We start from the raw sequence: 20,914 nt of genomic DNA, 5'->3' as shown, positions 1-20,914 counted from the left end.
GAGGAAAGTCATATGTGACTCAGCACACATGGCCCGCTGACCTCATTTGGAACCCATCGCCCACATCATTCACTGTGCTGCAGCCACAGCGGAGTTTCAGTTTCCAGCAGAGGTCAAGCTTGCACATGCTAAGTGTCTTTGCATGCGTGTCCCCTCTGTGTGGAAGGCCCTTCTCTCAGATCCCTGGGTGGTTGGCTCTTCCCCCTCAATTACATTTTTGCTAAATCACCCCTGTGAACATTTGATCTAGAATAGATTCCTCCTACCCCAGTCACTCTCTCACCTGATATTCCATCTTCTTTTCTTCACAGCTCTTGTCAGTTTCAAAATACTCAATTTTGCTCACATGTTTATTTTTTGTTTCTCCCAATCCCTGAGAATGGAAAAACCACCAGCCCCTAGAGCACTTCAGAGGATACAGCAGGCATTCAGTCAATCCTGGTTGAATGCATGTTGGAGGAACGAATGCCCCTTTTTTCATCTTTCCTACCTGGGTAGGTCCTTCCGTGGTGCTTTCCTGAAAATTTGCCGAACGCTTGCTTTTGTGTCTTAGAGTGTACAATTTTTTTAATGTTTTACTCACCAACAATAAATGTGCTTTTCATAAGGCAATTTCTAACAAGGAATTTTTAAGTTTTTTTAGGAGTGGCAAATAGATTCTTTTTTGGCCCATTTATCTGTAAACTTTTCTGTGAATCCAAGAGAGCACAGAAAAATGTTCTAATTGTTTCCAGAGCAGAAGCCAACAGCTTTGCCACATTTTGTTTTTTCAAGATAATGTGGATTTAATTCAGATGAGGCAAAACTGAAGTAAGAATTTTCTTTTTCTGATCTTGGACTATGTGCTTATATCTGATTGGAAATTCTTAAGCTTTATAACAGACTAATGCAGTTTGAGTCGGTCCATACTGTGTGCAGCAAACTTCAGAAATTATCTGGTGAACAACGCTGACCTAGAACTTAGGAAAGAAGGAGGGGAAGGGCCCTTGTATAGATAGATGGAGCCAGAATGTTGAAAATCCAAATGTTGAAATGCTTACTGAAGTTGCTCCTTTTCCTTTCTCAGAGATACTTATTGGTATTTTAAGCATAGTTTTAACTAATTTGGCTCTCATTTTTCTGACCACAGTGAAATAACAAGGTAGACGTGAGCTGGAGAGGGGCTCCTGGGTGGTTCAGTCAGTTAAGCGTTTGACTCTTAATTCCGGCTCAGGTCATGATCTCACGGTTCCCGAGATGGAGCCCCGCGTTGGGCTCTGTGCTGACAGCTCAGGGCCTGCTTGGGGTTCTCTTTCTCTCTCCCTCTCTCTCTGCCCCTCCCCTACTCTCTCTCTCTCTCTCTCTCTCTCTCTCAAAATAAATAAACTTAAAAACAATCAAAACAAACAAGTGAGCTAGAGAGCTCAAAGATCTGTAGGGAAAATTACCATCAGCCTGATAGTTTGAAGAAGCAGAAAAACTTTATAAACAGAAGAATTCAAATGGGAACAAGTCTGGCTTTGGACGCTTAATAAAGAGGTTAATGGTGTTGTTCCTTTTACTGTTCTTCAGAGCATCGCCCTTACAGTTTAGTCTAATGTACATAGGGATGGCTGTAAGTCATCAATAATTGAATTCATGGTTAATACATTTTTTAAGAAGACAAAGTGTGACTTGCATTTTTGAAATATTTTAATTCAAAATAGTTTAGACTTTTTAAATTTTATTTATTAAAAAAAATTTTGTTTAATGTTTATTTATTTTTGAGACAGACAGAGACAGAGCATGAATGGGGAGGGTCAGAGAGAGAGGGAGACACAGAATCCGAAGCAGGTTCCAGGCTCCTAGCTGTCAGCACAGAGCCTGACGCAGGGCTTGAACTCTCAGACTGTGAGATCATGACCTGAGCCAAAGTTGGATGCTTAACTAACTGAACCACCCAGGTGCCCCTATTTTATTTTTTTTTTAACTGTGAACTCCACTCAAAGCTCTTAGAAGACAAGGATTTTCGTGTTTGTTCTCTGTTCTATGTTCAGTGCCTGGAACACGTTAGGTGATCAGTCAATAATTACTGAATGGAAGAATGAATGCAAGCCTTAATCATTCCAAGAGAGCTAAATACATAGGAGATTAAACTAGTACTGCCTTTAATGCATGACAGTGTTTTCTTCTCCTGTAGCTATTGAATGAAGAACAGACAAAATAATACACATTTAAAGTTAAAATAGCTCTGCACATTTTAAAAAAGACTTCATTTATAGGTGGAGTGAGGATCAGTAAATTCAAATGACTTGCCTGAAATCACAAAGCAAATTACTGGTAGAGACAGAATAGCAAGGAAAGTCTCCTCAATCTCACCTTCTGGAACATACCTGGTGATTTTCTTTTTTTTTTTTTTTTTTTTCCTGGTGTTTCTAGGATTAAAAGAGTATAGAGGTTTGTTTTTGTGTTTTTGTTTGTCTATTCTCACTTTTCCTTCTTTCTTTCTTTCTTTCTTTCTTTCTTTCTTTCTTTCTTTCTTCTTTCTTAGCAATAACAACTTTAGAGAGAATACTGAGAAGAAGAACGCTTTATCTTCTCTGGTGCCTTTTATTAAATTTTAGACTGTCAAATGCTAGGGTATTAGCTGAGTAATGTTGGTACACAGTATTTCATGCACAGTGACTACTCTTGTTTATAGTCTAGTACTTGAATGCTTTCCACTTAAGAGTGTGTGCCAGTCCTTTTAAAGAAGAAAAGAAAAAATCTAAAAAGGAGAGGCTTGAAGAGGATGCCTCATTCAAATGGGGAGAATAGAATCTTATGACCAAGACTGTTTTAGCCAAGAAGACTGATGTGGAAATACAGATTTGCTTATTATTTTTGCATAGGTGAAAGAAGACTGACTATTTTGCTTTTCCTTTTTGGGGGGTGAGGGAATGGGCATTTACAAAATGTCATATTACTTGTATTCCATGCATTTTAAAGAAATTTTTGTTAGAAATATGAACTCTGCAGTCTGTCTTTCCTGTTGTCCAATTTGTATTTCTTTTATGGTCAGACGTTTCTAGGGAATGTGATCACTAAGCTAAATAATACAATATATATAATTATTTTGACTGTAGTATATCTTCAGTTTCCTTTGCATCTAAGCTTTGTGTGTGTGTAATGTGTTGATAGTTACATTTATACATGTAGTGGATTAGTAGACACACTGGGGAGTAAATTTTAAATGCAAATTTCAGCAGGCTGCAGGGAAAAAATGGCTATAGGATGTAAAAAGTGGTTGGCTTTATTTCCTGGGGATCTTCTCAAGCTTAAGGAAGCAGAATAACTGACTTCCTACCCCAACATTCTTGGTCTCTATTATAACTCCCTGCCATGTCTTGTGCGTTAATAGAGCTGTAATCGAGCTGTAATCAAATTTAGAACTGTTTTTTTTTTTTTTTACAATGTAAGTAAATTAAATTAACTGAAATTATTGTGCTATAACTAATTATCATAAAAATGATCAGTCATAGTTTTTTTTTTTTTTATGAGCTCAGGGTTTCATAAACTATCTTCAACAACTACTTCTTAAAATGTGTTTCTCATGACATGCATAATGCAATTGCAACAGGAACTTGTGAAAGAATTGGTACATTTTCTTTCCATTGGGTGATAAAAATAATGAACAAAAGCTAAGTAAATCAATTGGCGTCAACATTTTGAAGTAAAAAAAAGTCAACTTTTCCAAGTTTTCCATATCTATGCTATTAAAAAAGAGTTTTCACAGTTAGGATCTTGAGGGTTTTTTTTCTTTTTTCTTTTTGGGAGGGGTAATTGGCAATGTTGAGAGAACAGTTTTATTTATTTATTTTTTTAATATAATTTATTGTCAAGTTGGCTAACATACAGTGTTCACAGTGTGCTCTTGGTTTGGGGGTAGATTCCCATGGTTCATCGCTTCCATACAACACTCAGTGCTCATCCCAACAAGTGCCCTCCCCAATGCCCAGCACCCATTTTCCCCTCTCCTCCACCTTCCCATCAACCCTCAGTTTGTTCTCTGTATTCAACAGTCTCTTATGGTTTGCCTCCCTCCCTCTCTGTTTGTAACAATTTTTCCCCCTTTTCTTCCCCGGTGGTCTTCTGTTAAGTTTCTCAGGATCCATATATGAATGAAAACATGTGATATCTGTCTTTCTCTAATCTTGAGTCTTTAAGATTTTTTGAATCTTCAAAGAAAAGTAACCACACTCAGTGTATAGTTTATCCTAATTCATAATGCTGTATTTAATTAAAAAATATAAGATATTGGAGAAACAGCAAAAGAGATCTCTGGTTGAGATCCAGGCAAATAGAAACACAATTATCCGAAGCACTTCTTTCTCTGAACATTCTGTTTCACTGAAATTTTCTTAAGGTGTATTTCTTTTGACTATAGAGTTTAAGTTCATTATCATCTGTATATATTTTTAAAAACTTTTCATTTGAAATAGTGCCATGTACTATTTTATAGCACCTAAGTCCTTTTAATATACATTTATTTATATGGTGAGGTAGATGCTTTTTTATGAAGCATTTTGGTATGTGTATTCAACAGCCATGATTGTGATTACTTTATAAGGCTTTGTTATAGTTACAATAAATCTGAATGAGAGGTGTGATATATTTTAATGTAAAAACAGATATTTTGAACTCTATTGTTTGGCATGCAATTTGTTTCATAACAAAGGTTGTTTTTTTTTTTTTTCTTAATTACTGAAGTAGATTTTATAAGAGCAAATAAAATCTAAAAAAGGGTTTATGCTGCCGAAGGAATTTGAACCATTTCTCTAACTCAACAATAGCATTAGTAAAGGAGCAGAAATACTGAGGGAAGCACAGGACTACTGTGGTCTGTTTGCCAAAAGAACTTTTTTGTTCTTTGATTCACTGGTAACTTTCTCTCTTCCTCAAGGCAGAATTAAAGTGTTTGTAAGTGTCTACTGTACTCTTTTTAAGTGAGGATTTCATATTATTGATATGTAAATGCAAGTTTTTAAATTTCATACTAGGCACATTATCTACTAAGTTTCTAAACCAGACTTGTGTCTTTGTAAGGGGTGGGCATTTTGGGGGAACTAATGCTCCAGATTTTCACTTAGGAGGGTATTTTATGTTTTTCAAGATTACCTTAAATGACATATAGGGTGAACAAAGAAAATTAAAGATAGGATTTTACAACTATAAATACAAATCCATTGACATGTCTAGGATGGTAAAGAATATAGATTAATTTTAGTTTTAAAATGAATTTAAAAGACAAAACAAGTTCACTTGCATGAGCTAACTATCGTTCTTTATGATTTTTAAAAGCAATTCTATGGAAAGCAAATCATTCCATTATGAATTAAACGAAGATCATTTGCATTTAATGAATATAAGTCTGTTACTGGGTGAGAAGGGCTTTATTGATTTCTTATAATTCTATAGTGAACCTCATGGAAATAAGGGAAAGGGGTCAAATGTGTGACTATATTATTGGTGTGCATTTTTGAATTGGCAGAAAACATAAATACATAATATGGAAGTTGCCTTGGAAACATTTTTTTTTTTTTTTTAGCAATTGAGTCTTACATAATAAATGAGGACTAGAGTGCCAGTTTACAATCTTGTGCTGCTCCTCCTTCCTTTCTATATGTTTTCCCCTTTAGACAACTTTGTAAAATAAATGCTTTAATTGGTATGGCTTTACATATTAAGTTAAACAAAAATTGCAATTGCACACCAGAAGGATTCATGTAAGAATGTTTGAGACAAGTTTTTTTGTAAACAGAGACTTTTCACTGGCTCACTTTAAATGGTTGCTGACCTTGTTTTCTCTCTCTCTCTCTCTCTCTCTCTCTCTCTCTCTCTTTTTTTTTTTTTTTTTCTTTTCTTTGTGCCTTTTGCTTACATTTCTTAATCTCTGATCTGAACCCCTGGAGCCAGCCGAACCCTTTTCTGTGCCAGCTCCTCCTTTGTCAAGCCTCCAGGCTCCTGCCCTCCCATGAGCCTGCGGAATGGTCCTGGGCTAACCTCTTTCTCGGTCATCTGGAGCCATGTGTTTGCTCCTAGAATGACGTAACTGACCCAGAGGGTCCCAGGGAGACTAGTGGGAAGCGTTTCCAAAGTACTTTCTGGCTGGAAGCGAGGTGAACCAATATAAACATTGCATTTGCCTTCTTTCAGTTTCTTTTCCCTTTCTGATTTTCTCTTTTGTCTTCATTGAAATAGTCTTCCTTTGTTAAGATTTTCCTCCATCTTTTGGGTTGAGCCCCTCTGGCTTGGGATTTCCTGGGGGAACTGATTGGAAATTGAAAAATTCCCTAAGGCGTTCTAGTGTCAAAGCTGGGGTTTGGATGCTCTGGCAACAATGTGTGATTGTGTTGCTTTAGCTTCCTCATCGGCTATAATCCAAAATTTTGCACATCCAGAATCTGAAGATTCATTATATTTCTAACTTTCATGCGGACTTTTACTTGGTTCTTTCATTTATTTTGTTTTATCAAGAGAATACTGTTCTTAGTGACTTCAGAAAACCCTTTATGTTTGTCCTTTGATATTCTGTTCAGCGTTATGTATTTTTTAAAACTCTAGGGGGTCATTGTTACTCTTGTGTTTGTGGCTTTTAAAATATGTATAAATATAACATAATATTTTACACACACGCACACATATTCACTTATTTCCATTGGGATAGTCTTCTGCGGATAAACTTTGGGTCCATTTCCTATCCAGTCTTGGCCCAAAATCTTTTTTGAAAACCTTGAAAGCAACCAAAAAAGGACCAATTCATTTTCAGCTTATGGACTAAGGCTCCTCTCTGTTTCCAGAGAACAGGCTGATGGGCCTGTGATGTTGATTATTTTGTTCATTTGTGTCTGACAGCTTTCAAAAAGCATGCTTGAGGGCGGACTCTGTTTCTGTGGGGTTCCCACGCCACCGTGTAAAAAGTATGTGCCTCCAAGGGCCTCTCGTTTGGCCGGGGAGGTTGCCTTTGCAGGCCGAGTGCTGATCTTTATCCGCACTGTCGAGCCTGCCTTGGGGAAAGAGAAGGTAGTGCGTGGTGTGCTTTGATTGTTACTTGTCTGTTAAGCGCTTTATCAGCATACACTTGGTGTGCCTGAACCAGGATATACTTTCTTTCTTTTTCTTTTCTTTTCTTTTTTTACCGTTTATTTATTTTTGAGACAGAGAGAGACAGAGCATGAACGGGGGAGGGTCAGAGAGAGGGAGACACAGAATCCAAAGCAGGCTCCAGGCTCTGAGCTGTCAGCACAGAGCCCGACGCGGGGCTCGAACTCACAGACCGTGAGATCATGACCTGAGCCGAAGTCGGATGCTTAACCGACTGAGCCACCCAGGCGCCCCTGGGATATACTTTCTTAAAGGGAATTCTATAAAACATCTGATATATCATCGATCGGAATAATAAAGGTTTTGCTTTGTTTGAAACGTGTCCAGTTCAAAACACCAAGAAATCTTGGCTTTTATAGTTAGAACTGGACTGCTGGGTGGGAAGGTGCTTTTGTGGTCACTTATTTTGCTGTGGACTTGCTTCCAAGTTCGATGATGATAGACTTCCTCGGATATGGTCCTACACCCGTATTTTGTAGGATGTACACACCCTTCTCCTATAAGTCACTGAATTTGTATGCAGGTGGATCTTGAGGCCTGGTCTTCTGAGTTGTGCAGTTGTGCCTTCTGTGGGTTTGAAAAAGTGACATGACTCAGAATAGATGGAGTGGTTTTCCATGCACGTGTAGGATAGATGACTGCACAATTCAAGTAGAAGCTTCTTTGCTACCTTTGGACCTCCAGATGCTTAGGTAAAAGGCTTAGAGAAGTAGCACCTGCCATAGGTGGTCAGAGGGGCATAGAATGCCCTTACATCTTGCAAGGGAGTGCATGTCCCCAGGACTGCACAGCTTGTGGTTGAAATTACTCTTCTGAAAATGATCTTTTCTGTGCATCCGGCCCCCACCCCCATCCATTTAAAAGAAGGGAGAGCATGGAGATAGAAAAGGAAATTGTTATTTCTACACAAGTGGCCAGAGAATAGGAGAATTTTTGTAAAAGTGAAGAGACCCAGGGCTCCTTCCACAGATGAGTGATAAATCCATTTGGATTTTTTTTAAGTTTATTTATTTATTTTGAGAGAGACAGAAAGAGAGAGAGAGAGAGAGAGAGAGCACGCACATGCAGAGGAGGGACAGAGAGAGTGGGAGAGACGGAATCCCAACCAGGCTCCAGGGTTTCAGCTTAGAGCCCCATGCAGGGCTCAAACCCGTGAACAGCAAGATCATGACTTGAGTTAAGAGTCGGACACTTAACCAACTGAGCCACTCAGGCACCCTTGGATGGATTTTTATTTAAGCTAAATTCAGAAAGAAGCTGTGACAGGGAAAAAGGGTTTGAGGACTCTATTTGGAGAATTCAAGGGCCAAGAAGTGTGGTCTTGTTCCGGAATAACTTTGTGGGTGGTTGCTGAGAGGCTGGCCCCTCAGCCTTTTTCTTTTCTTTTTAAACATTTATTCATTTTTGAGAGACAGAGCACAAGCAGGGGAGGGGCAGAGAGAGAGGGAGACACAGAATCCGAAGCAGGCTCCAGGCCGTCAGCAAAGAACCCGACGCGGGGCTCGAACTCACAGACCATGAGATCATGACCTGAGCCGAAGTCAGACACCTAACCAACTGAGCCACCCAGTCACTCCTACCCCTCAGCCTTTTTCAATGGGTACTTCTTTCTTGTTTTTAAGTCTAAAAGTGTGTGGGGAAATTATTCAAATGCGTGATCCAAGCCGGAGAGTAACCTTGCTTTGGAATGAGAGGAGGCAGAAGTGGCGAGCCCCCCAAGGACTCTTTGAAACAGGACAGTCATCGTTGAAGTCTTTCCATAATGAGAGTCCCGAAGGACAGCTAAGAATTCGCTTGTGCCAGATAAGTTGCAGGGTTAGCTAGAAGGATGGGTCAGGAAACTATGAGAAGTGGCAAACCCGGTTTTTGTTTGGCTAGAAGTCAGCACATTTTATTGTGTCGCAGTGACCTGCTGTCGGGGGTAGGCGTAAGGTTCCCTAAGCCATACCTTTAGCTCTGATTACTCTTGTGAGTTTGGGACCATCTGTCAAGTTAGTGTTTTTATTTTCTTCGGATAAATACCCAGAAGTGAAATGGCTGGATCATACGGTAGTCTTAGGTTTAACTTTTTTTTCCCTCTATGGTTAATATTTTAAGGAACATCTGTACTGTTTTCTATAGTGGCTGCACCAATTTGCATTCTCACCAGCGGTGCATGAGTGTTCCTTTTGTCCACACTGCCAACACTTGTGCTCTCTCTCCCTCTCTCCCTCCTCACCTGTGTGCGTGTGTGTGTTGATATCTAATCCTGGTTTTTATTTGCATTTCCCTGATGATGAGTGATGTTGAATACCTTTCCATGTACCTGTTGGCCATCTGTAGGTCTTCTTCAGAAAAATGTCTATTGAGCCCCTTTGCCTGTTTTGTTTTTTGTTTTTCCAATTGAATTGTTTGTTTTGCAGTCAACTTGCGTGACTTCTTCATCTATTTTGCATATCAACCCTTATCAGATATATAATTTGCAAATTTGTATGTTCTCCCATTCTGCCTTTTCATTTTGTTGGTGGTTTCTTTTGCTGTGCAGAAGCTTTTTAGTTTGATGTAGTCCCACTTGTTTATGTCTGCTTTTGTTGCCTTTGCTTTTGGTGTCAAATCCAAAAAAATTGCCAAGACCAATGCCAAGGAGCTTACCCTCTATGTTTTCTTCTAGGAGTATTACAGATTGAGGTCTTATATTCAGATCTTTAATCCATTTTGAGTTTATTTTGGAGTATGGTGTAGATAGTGGTCCAATTTCTTTCTTTCTTTCTTTCTTTCTTTCTTTCTTTCTTTCTTTCTTTCTTTCTTTCTTTCTTTTTTTTTTTGCATGTGGCTGTCCAGTTTTCACAACACTGAAGAGACTATCCTTTCCCCATTGTGTATTCTTGGCTCCTTTTGAAAATTAATTGACCATGTATATGTGCATGGGTTTATTTCCGGGCTCCCTATTGATCTATAGGTCTGTTTATAGTGTCAGTACCATACTCTTGATTAATATAGCTTTGAAATATAGTTTGAAATCGGGAATTATGATGATTCCAGTTTTGTTCTTTCTTAGGATTGCTATTCAGGGTCTATCAGAGTATTAATAACACTTAATATAGCGCAACTAGTTGTAATACAGAGTTACAAGACCGACTTTGATATTTAATTCTCCAAATTGACTGTAAGCACCTGAGGGCAGTTCATAAACTCACTGATCTGTTTAGTTGACTACCTTTTGTTTAGGGTTTTTTGTTTTTGTTTTGTTTTAATTTTTTTAATGTTTACTTATTTTTGAAAGAGAGAGGGACAGAGCACAGGAGGGAAGGAGCAGAGGCAGAGGGAGGCACAGAATCCGAAGCAGGCTCCAGGCTCTGAGCTGTCAGCACAGAGCCTGATGCGAGGCTCAAACCCACAAACTGTAAGATAGTGACCTGAGCTGAAGTCAGACGCTCAACGGACTGAGCCACCCAGGCACCCCTGTTCAGGGGTTTTGAGTTGGGTTGCTGTTCTCCTTGCAAGAATTGAGGACTGGCACTTACTTGTCTGTACAAATGCAAGAGTTGGGTCCTGAGTCAATGTATACGCAATTTAATTCATAGGCTATTACGTATAGACACCAGGCTGCAATAACTGAGCAAATTTTATTTCCGGATGATTTTTCTACCTTTGGTTTCTCACACTTTTGGTCGTGAAAGGTGAAGATTTATCGAAATTTTTGTTCCCTTTCTTTGATGATTTTCTGGTTGGGGCTTTTGCTTGGATGGAAACAATCTTTCCCCTTTGTAATCACTGTGAAAACTTGTCTCCTTATAATGGAATGCAAGTGGGCACAAGTAGTCCACAGCATATGGTTTATATTTATCTGGTTTTAAATTTCTTTTGTTCAACAGTAAAACAAAGTTCTTAACATTATGTGACAGAAGGTTACCATAGATATTTTGCCAAAGCCTTCTTCATTGCCTAGGGAAACTCTAATGCCAAGGACTGTATACATGGGGTGAGTGTTTGAGAAAGAGGGTCTTCTTTTAGGAATAACAGTAAAACATGGTGTGGCCCTTGGGGAGAAGTTGCTTTTCTGAGAGCAAAAGGCAGGGCAGAACCAATCAGTGGTTAAGAGTATAGACTAAGTTGTGGTTTTGTCACTTACTGGTTGGTGACCTTGGGCAAATCCCTTACTCCTTCTGAGCCACAACTGCCTCTTTTATGAAATTAGGGTGTTGTGAGGGTGATAGGAGCTGATGTGTGTAAAATTAAAAGCACCGTGCCTACTACCTAGGAGATACTCAATAAATGTCAACTGTTATCATTATAACATTGATGAGGATGATGAGGAGGAGGAGAATAATCTTAGGAGAGCCAGGTGAAATTGATTTTGTGCTTTTGTTTTTTAATTACATGTAAGTGTGATTTATTCATCACAGCTAGCTAGATGATCTTAGGTGGATTTGATCCCAGTAGAAATAATGATCCCCTAAGCATTGGTTATTTTATGAAATTACTGGGAAAAAGAAAATATTGATTATATTCTATATGATCACTAACTCTGAAAAATAATATATTAATGCAGTTTTCATGAGTATTAGTGGCTCATTGAGAAAACTCATGAAAATATCTCCATTGGTCTGTTTTGGTTTCAGAAGTCAAATTGAAGCACTCTACTAAGGTGAGCAGGGAATACAGGGACGCACAGAATTGTAAAATCTTACAAACCTACACAGTTTGTAAGACTCCAAACTGAACTGGCTGAGTGAACACCTCCACTGAGACATTTTCTTTGACTGTGTTATATAATATGCCTCCGTTGGCTATGTTGGTGTGTGGTATCCTTTGTGAGGTCATCAATGACATTATCCATTCAGAAGCAATGATACTGAGTTAAAGTCAATCAGCTACAAAACTCACATCCAACGGACCACCAGGCTGCTGTCTCTATGGGGAGGGCACATGCATTGTTTAGGTAAATAGAACTAGGTCTCTATTCTCGGTCCCTCCTTGTCAGGGGAACCCAGTTAGCTTGAGTCCTACCTAGTCTGTCTCTAGGCTGCTGGGGTTTCCATTGTCGTGTGATAGGCACCCATGTGAACATACAAAGGCACTAGGAATCGTGGTGGGCTGTAACAAATGAGTGCCTTCCAAATTGGCTTAGTTGAGGTTTTCAGTTATCAGAGCAACCTTGGACGTAAGGTTTTGCATAGAGTTGGCTGATGAATGGCGGCCCCTAGCCATCATATACAAGTTGTTTGGCATAACTTGGGAAAGAGGGCATGTTTGACAAAGAGAACTCCAGCAGTAGAGAAACATATTCCTGTGAAATATTTTCTCTGATGACAATCTTAATAAAAAAAAAGATGGGTCTTAGGATTTATTACTTTGTCAGAAGGAGTGAGATCAGAGGAAAAATAAAATTTTCAGAAATGCCAACTTTTATTTTAGTATGTAATTTATAGTATTCCAAAATAAATTTTCTATAGAATCGCAGTTATCCACTTCACTGAAATTCTTTGATTTAACGTAGTTACGCTAATAGATTCTATTCATCCTATACGGACCCAAACATTTTAACGGTGACATACCTTACGTTGAGATATCTATATGTTCTTTACCATCCCTAGGTTAAAACTGACTTTATATTAAATACTTTCCTGAGTCATAAGATACCTGTAGAGGATAAGGTATGTTGTCCAGACAGGTCTGACCTCCACCCATTCAGGAAAGTAGGGTGGTGCCTTCCCTGTAAGGTGTGGGTGTGCCAGCTACTCTGGTGGATGAAAGTCTTAGATCAAATTGCTCACTATCAACTCTAAGTTAGAACTATTACTACCTCTTCTCCTTCTTCCTCTTCTTCTCCTTCTTCTTCTCCTTCTTCCTCTCCTTCTTCTTTTTATGTGATCACACAGTGTTATCTTTTTTTTTTTTTTTTAGTTTAGCAAAATAAAAGCTGGCAAGAGTTCTTTTAGTGGAATTTTCATTTTTATTCCCTTTTTGTGTGTGTTGTTTCTGACAAAGTTAAAGTATATTGAAGCCCTCAAAAACACTTTAAAAAATTTCATGAGTCCCATGGCACAATATGTGTGTGTGTATGTGTGTGTATATATGTATATGTATATATGTACATATGTATATATGTATTTCAAGGTGAGAAGAAAGTCAAGGAACTAATGCAATATAAGGCTTTATTCAGAAATATATAGTAAGCACGAACACTGCTTCATATGAAGGGGCTCCCTTGAAATTGTGGTGCCATGCAACCTGGCTAGAAGAAAACTTTTTTTGTTAAGTTCCCATAGTGAAAGGAATTATGGCAATCACTAGCAATGATCTTCTGCCATTTTGTGAAAGGATCTGCATGGTTTCCTTTCACTTAAAATTTTTTTTTCTTTTTAAATTTTTATTTTAGAAGGAGAGAGAGAGCACAAGCCTGGGGCGGGGGGGTGGGGTGGAGAGAGAGAGAGAAAATCTTAAGCAGACTCTGCTCAGTGTGGAATCCTTCATGGGGCTCAATCCTAAGACCCTGGGATCATGACCTGAGCCGAAATCAAGAGGAGGACACTCAACTGACTGAACCACCCAGGGGCCCCTCCGTTGACTTTTTCCCTGTCAAGTGTAGACTCCTTTAGCGACAAGGACTGTGTTGGCTCTTGGCTCTAGTGAGAGCTTCCTTAGGAGGACAAAGCTCAGGAAGGGAGTCGTGCTGCAGTTTGAGTTAAAAACGTGCCAAAGAACCTGAAGTAAATGTGAAGCTCACTCTGGGCTAGTGTCAGACCTCCCCCAGTTCTCCCTGTGGAAGGGATTAGCAGTGGAACAAATCTGCAAGTACAGATACACAATACCATTTCTTGTCACGGCTCTCTTGACTTTATGCTGTGTAAATATCCTCGGTTGTCTCTTAATTTACTCTCCTCTTTAATTCCTGTTGGAAGGCCACTCTTATGTGGTCAGTTCCCTGGTCTCCTTTTTTTTTGAGCGTTGTTTTTGGCCCATTATAACTTCCTTATTTTCTGTTTTGTTTTCTAGTTTAGCACAGTTTCAGAATTGCGAGTCTCTTTTTATTATGGGGATTGTTATCTAATAAAAATCCTAATTCACTTCTTTCTGTTTCCTTTTTGTTTTTCTTTGCAGGGTAAGAAATGGCATTTCAAAAGGCAGTGAAAGGGACTATTCTTGTTGGAGGAGGTGCTCTTGCAAGTGTTCTAGGCCTCTCTCAGTTTGCTCATTACAGAAGGAAACAAGTAAGTAATTATGCATGTATTGATTACAATATGAAACTTAAATCTGTTAAAGAACTATGTATGGGGCATGTGTATGTTAATGGTTTTGTTTAGACATTACGGTCTCAACTTGATCTGAAAGGCACTAATTTGGAACACTACCTTAATGGTCTGTGAGAACTATGGTGTTATCTCATTTTTTTAAAAAGTGAATTTCTCTATCAGAAAGCATTATATTATTTAGCCACTGTTGTGGCTCTTTGGTTTTAAAAGAGTGCCTCATTTCCAAGCCCCAGGCTTTGTTCATTTTAGGCTTTCCTTGTCCAATTCATCCAAATGTCTGGATATCTTCTATGTTCCTGCCAAAAGTTTGTCTTATTAGAAGGCAGGCAGGCATCTGAGACAGGAAATGGAAAAGAGTCTATACAAAGGGCCCAGCTTTGAATCTTGGTTTTACTCCTTAAAGGTTTTCTTACTTAGGTAGTATCACTTGATGGTAGATAAAATTTTTAATGGGAGAAAGCCATGAAATGAGATTGGTGTGAAGTTTCCAAATAATTTGAAGGGCTCAGTTTATTTTCATTTTATTTTTAATTTTTTTTTTTTTACTTTGCACTACAACTATGCCAAATTGATGCCAGGAAATAATTTTGATGACTGGTTTTGTTCCTTTTAGGCTTGAAATGCTGGTAGTCACCCTAGTAATTAGTATTAGTCTCCTGCTCTCCCTTCCTCATGTCACCGGGGCATTTTATGATACCAGCTTGGTAGTGCATTCTCGATTCAAAGATGAAGGTAAAGGAATTTGGGAAGCTGTTTGCAGCCAGACTGTTAACTACTCATTTTTTGCATTTTTGCGAGAGCCTTGATGCCATGGGTTGTCTTGCCCTTGTCTTTTTCTTTGTGTTCCAAGACAATGGAGCCAGCCACAGTCCTTAGAGTCCAGGTCCTGAATGAGAAATACTACTTTAAAAACACATATTAAGAAGAATCAACTTGGGGCGCCTGGGTGGCTCAGTCGGTTGGGCGTCTGACTTCGGCTCAGGTCATGGTCTCACGGTCCGTGAGTTCGAGCCCCGCGTCGGGCTCTGTGCTGACAGCTCAGAGCCTGGAGCCTGTTTCAGATTCTGTGTTTCCCTCTCTCTCTGACCTTCCCCCATTCATGCTCTGTCTCTCTGTGTCTCAAAAATGAATAAACGTTAAAAAAAAAAATTAAAAAAAAGAATCAACTTGTTGGCTTATAGTTAAAAACAAAACACAAAACAGACACATGCACAAAGGCTCATTTTTAGTGCTTCTTCCTAAAGACAGACAGAATTGAATAGGTTGTGTTAGTCTTTTTCATTCTTACCTGTGAGCACATTGCCGTGAGGCTTCCCCAGGTGTATGCCTTGCAGGTATTATTGACTGACTTGCTAGGAAGTGCGTCTTCACTCATGGATCACGCCCGATGTGCTATTCCTTTAGTTTTCATTTTTTTACTTCTTTAAAGTTTATTTATTTATTTTGAGGGAGACAGAGGCAGCATGAGTGGGGGAGGGGTAGAAAGAGGGAGAGAGAGAGAGGATTCCAAAGCAGGCTCCACGCTGCCGGCGCAGAGCCAGATGCGGGTCTTGAATTTACGAAACCGTGAGACTGTGACCTGAGCTGAAACCAAGAGTCAGATGCTTAACTGACCGAGCTACCCAGGCACCCCCGATGCACTATTCCTTGCATGCAAGGAATGCCCCTCGGATGACTGCCCTGGCTAAGCTCATTACTGTCAGCACACCCGACTTGGTGCTGTTTGTGGGGGAGGCCTTAGTAGGCAATGAGGCCGTGGACCAGCTGGGCAAATTCAACGGAGCCTTGGCTGACCATTCTATGGCTCAAACGCCTCGGCTCATTGATGGCATCGTCCTTACCAAATTTGATACCATCGATGACAAGGTGGGAGCTGCTATTTCTATGACCTACATCACAAGCAAAGCCATCGTCTTTGTGGGCACTGGCCCGTCTCAACGCTGTGACCTACGCAGTCTCAACACTAAGGCTGTGGTGGCTGCCCTCATGAAGGCTCAGTTGCCTCGGTTGCTTAAAAATAAGTGTGAAAAGATGCTGCTTCTGCTGAAGCTGTTTCAGAAGTGCAGTTCTGTTTGGGACATGGGCTTTAATGGATTGGGTTACTTCTGTCATCTTTACCAGGGCCATCTGAAATGACACTGGCAAATGCCAGCATCAGAGGTCACAATATCTAATATAATGTTGCCAAATTTGTACGCGATTTATCTCTGTAACCCACAGCGAGCATGTTCTACTTCAGAGTTTATAACTTTACTTTGTGCTTGGGTAATACTGTTTCATATGTTTTGTTTGTTTGCTTTTTCTTTTTTTTTTTTTTTTTTTTTTTAATTTTTAATGTTTATTTACTTTTGAGAGAGAGAAAGAGACAGAGTACGAGTGGGGTAACGGCACAGAGGGAGGGAGACACAGAATCCGAAGCAGGCTCCAGGCTCTGAGCTGTCAGCACAGAGCCCAAAGCAGGGCTCGAACTCACAAGCCACAAGATCATGACCTGAGTTGAAGTCAGACGCCTAACTGACTGAGCCACCCAGGTGCCCCCGCTTGTTTGCTTTTTCTTAATCTCACAGAGTGAACAGTCGATACTGCCTCTAATCAATCAAGGTAGGGGTGAATTTTAGTCAGTAAAATCAAGGCAAAACAAGGGTCTTTTGATTTCTGGGTCATTTTGCCATTTTCTCCTTCCTAAGTTAGACATCCTGACCACCCTAATAGCGAAATGAAACAGATACCAGCAGTTTCAAGTCATTTATAATTTTAATCTGACAAGTTCTTTTGAGAAGAATCACCATGGGCATATTCAATCAATGAGTTGCATAAGACTTTCACCCAAGCATGTGCATTCTTTTGTGGTGATTCCTGTCCCTTAAAGCCACTACCATGAGCATATTTTTGGGTAGCAGGTTGGTATGTAGCCCTAGGGATTAGGAAAGAAAAAAAAAGAGAGAGAGAGAGAGAGGGGAGGTGAGGGGGGAGGGGAGACAACTCATTTGAGCCACTGACATAAAATGACCAGGGGCCTCAGCTGTCCTTTCTCAGAAAATATCTGCCAATCAGAGCCATTCTGGGGGCTTTTCAATGGTCAAGAAAAAAATCTGCCCCTTAATACCCATTATTTGGCTACATTGTGTAGAAGCTGTCTCCTTAAAAATGCTCCATTTTTCCGCAGAGCAATAAAATGCTTCAAGTATGGGCTTGTGTTTTTATATTTTTTTCAGTCTTCTAAGATGATTCTAACTGATAAATTGTTCTCCTTTAAGAATAAGTTGGTGTTGAAAGTACAAGATACTGAAGTATAAGAAAGCCATCTGTCGAGTTCAAGTCCAGGCACATTTTGCTGGCATTCCCGCACCTACTGTTGTGTCTCCTCTGACTCCTAACCCGTGCTCATTTGATAGCTGGAGCACGAAGCTTCCTACCTTAAATACCTGTTCTGAAAACAAACAGGTTGATTGTAAAAGTTGGTCAATTGTTAAAGCACATTTGACTAAGACAGTGGTGTGTCTAAGTGTTTACGTGCCAGGCCAGCTCACACAAAGCCTTTCAAATCAATTCTACAGTTTAATTACCTTGTATTTGCGAGGGGGATAATAGAAGGAAAGCTCTTATACATTCAGTTTTTGGGTTTTTTTATTAAACAGAAAACACTATGAAATCAAATAGGATCTTGTTCACTTACCTTTTAGCCACTTGCTTGAATAAAAGCTATTGTAGGTGAGGAGATAGAGACCTTTGGGAGACTCTGGCATTTCCGGAGGCAAGTTGGGGGTTAGAGGTGATAGTAATGATTTTTTGGTCTCACTTCATAGTATGGCTTTCCCTCATACGAGCATATTGTGAAAATTTATATTTTGTTTTTCAGTGATCAGGTGTATCTGTCATTGACCCAAGGGAAGCCTAGAGACTTTTCTCCTTGTGAGATAAATAGATCAGAGTTAGAAGGGATGAATATCATGACTTAAGGAGATATCACTAATTATCACTATCATTATTATTATTATTATTATTATTATTTTCTTTTGAAGCTGGAGCAACCTAAATTTTCCTATTCCAGTGAGGAAGCTGAGGGGGGGAAAAGGGATGAATGATGGCTGACATTTTTTGACCGTGTATCCCTGCAGAAAAGGAGTTTTGTGGCCACAAATGGCATCCACTTTTCAGGCTCACTTCAGTTACACATGTAGGGTTTTTTTTGAGTGGTCTTGGAGAGGCTTCCTATTCGTTTCATTTTTCTCCTTTTATTTCCTCACCCACAAATAGGTGATTAAGTTTCCACAAAGTCTTGGTTTTCCTCTCCCCAGACCAGCTATATTCCAAGGACCAGGAGGCTGAGGAGTGGGTCTAAACCTCTTACCACTTGAATCCCCACCAGGGGTGCGGCAAGCAAGCACCTCTGCAGTGGTGTGCTGAGTTTTGAGAGCAAGTTATTTACCATTCACTATTTACTAGAGGTCTGTTTAATAATAAACTTTTGATTGGAAGGGACTTGGAAGACATCCAGTCTTCCTCTGGGGACAGGATGCTCTTTAGTGATTCCTTTATCTCTAGTGAAGGGAAAGTGTTACTTCATGGGTGCGTCTTCTTTTCTAATTTCAAGCCAATGGGAGACCAGAATGGATGGAGAGGGGAGTTGAAATTAGGAGAGAAGGCCTTGGGTACTTTTAGAGCCAGTAAACTTTAGTGAGGAGCGGAAGTAGAGAGTGTTAAAGTTGGGGTTGCATATGAGGGTTCCTCAGGGAGGTGGGAAGAAGGCGGGTGGCCGGGGAGAATGGGGCAAAAACAGGGTAGGTGTGCAAAGATTTGACTGAGGGTTGCCCCAGGCTTTTGCCTTTCATTATAGACCAAAGGAATTTTTGAAACTTTTTTTTTTTAAACTCAACGTTTATTTCATACCTTCTAGGTCTAACTGGAAACACTGGTGTGATGGTGTGGGCTTCTTTCTAACCCCAGTGGTGTGGTTGATGTAACAAAGATCTATTTAGGTCTGAGGTCTATTTAGGTCTGGGCCCTCTCACGTAATACATACTCAGTTTGTTCCTTCCATTACCCACTCTGAAGGTGTAGTGGGCTTTGTGAGCCAGCTCTGAGGTGAGGCCTGAAAACCACTGAGAGCTTTCTCAAAGCCCGGATGCGAAAGTTTTCTTTTTTTTCTTTTCTTTTTTCTTTTTTTTTTCCTGTACCTTGCATAGGCAGGGAATGGGCTTCAGGGTATGGAAATCAAGGTCTCTTTTCAGTTTGAGGAATGATTGTATTGGAATCAGGGAACATAGAGATTCTCGTTGATTGAATTTCCTTCCATTCGAGAGCGATATAACATACGGGACGAGAGTACGATCTTGACAAAGATTGCCTGTATCCAACACTTAGCTCTACTGAAGAGCTAAGAGACTATGGACAGTTTTCTTAAGTTCTCTGGACCTCATTTTCCTTTGTCTGTAAAATAGGGAGAACAAAGGTACTTTCCTCCCAAGATTGTTGAAGAGCAATAAAGCCTGAAAGAGTTTCTGGAACATAGTAGGCTTTCAAAAAGTGTGACCTAGTATTGGATTCCCGGGTGATACGAATATAAAGTGTGGCTGTAAGCAGCAGGAACGTTGTTCTTGTTCCTGGCGATCCTTGCATTCAGGGCTACCTTGTTAAGACTTCTGAGATCTGCAGCAATGGTATGTCCTTCCTCTGAGGTTGTAAGAGAATGGCTAGAAAGCAGGTGTACAAATACCTTCTGTTTTCTCTTTGCCTTGCTTCCTGATCTGACAATGAGCCAATAACCAGGTGGACAATCCCAATTATTGACTTAAACTCTTTTTCTGTTTTCTGTTGTAAGGAATAAATTCCTTGAAGTTCCTGCTGTTTCTTCTCTTTTTTTTTCCCCGCTTAGGCTTTTTATGAGTTATGACAGGCTTGATTTATACGGCTGATATGTTTCTAAAAAGTTATGTGACTAGAGCATTTTTGATAAATTAATTTTACATAGTACAATGCTATTTTTTGGAATTCTATGGTGAAACATATGAAAAACTATTTTTAACAAGGTCCATTTTGGGGGGGTGGAGGGAAGATTCTCTTGTATCATTTTAGCTTGAAGTGGAATGCAATTAGGCTTATTATTTTCCAGTCATTGATGTAGTACTAGTAATTATTGACAGGATCTTTATGCTTTGCAAAATAGCCTCTTACTTTGTAGGAGTTAGTAATTTACTATACTTGTGAATGGCTTACAAAATACTAGAATTCACTCTGCTATGTGCATGAATTAGGGGAACATGAAGAAATGATTGTGGTGATGGGTTACGTGAGTTGAATTACAGGTAAAACTATATTACCTCCATTGTTAGTATCATCAAAACTTAGAAGGAAAAATACATGGCGCTAATGAGAGGCAAAGTGATGTATGAACAGTTAAAATCCATAGGAATTTTGAGCACATTTTTTTAATTCGTAATTTTGGTCTCTTCTCGATACATTATTTGTAAGAGATTCTAATAAAGCAGAGCCTTTTGACTTATATACCAGCCACTCCAAATATAAAAGATGGGAATGGAGAAGGAGTAAAAATAGAATGATCATCTCTAGTGAAAGTA

At 39.5% G+C, this 20,914-nt stretch overlaps 1 protein-coding gene across 4 annotated transcripts in view; it reads left to right on the top strand.

Annotated features, from left to right (window-relative positions):
- Positions 1 to 20,914, top strand: part of GPD2 (glycerol-3-phosphate dehydrogenase 2) — a 141,650-nt gene that overhangs the window by 21,809 nt on the left and 98,927 nt on the right. For 3 of the 4 annotated variants that reach the window (XR_008424470.1, XM_053908657.1, XM_053908656.1), the window contains exon 2: positions 14,185 to 14,294. Coding sequence is in view for 3 of the 4 variants with exons in the window: in XM_053908657.1 (XP_053764632.1) it covers positions 14,193 to 14,294 (102 nt within the window). In the remaining variant the exon portion in view is untranslated. Of the gene's footprint in view, positions 1 to 11,969; positions 12,023 to 14,184; positions 14,295 to 20,914 lie in introns of those variants that run through there. The other variant, XM_053908658.1, reaches the window with a different exon arrangement.

The sequence above is a fragment of the Panthera pardus genome, unplaced genomic scaffold, assembly GCF_024362965.1.
Source record: "Panthera pardus isolate Hobbes unplaced genomic scaffold, ASM2436296v1 HiC_scaffold_10, whole genome shotgun sequence".
In the NCBI taxonomy this organism is placed as follows: Eukaryota; Metazoa; Chordata; class Mammalia; order Carnivora; family Felidae; genus Panthera; species Panthera pardus.
This window is presented reverse-complemented; position numbering and strand designations above follow the sequence as displayed.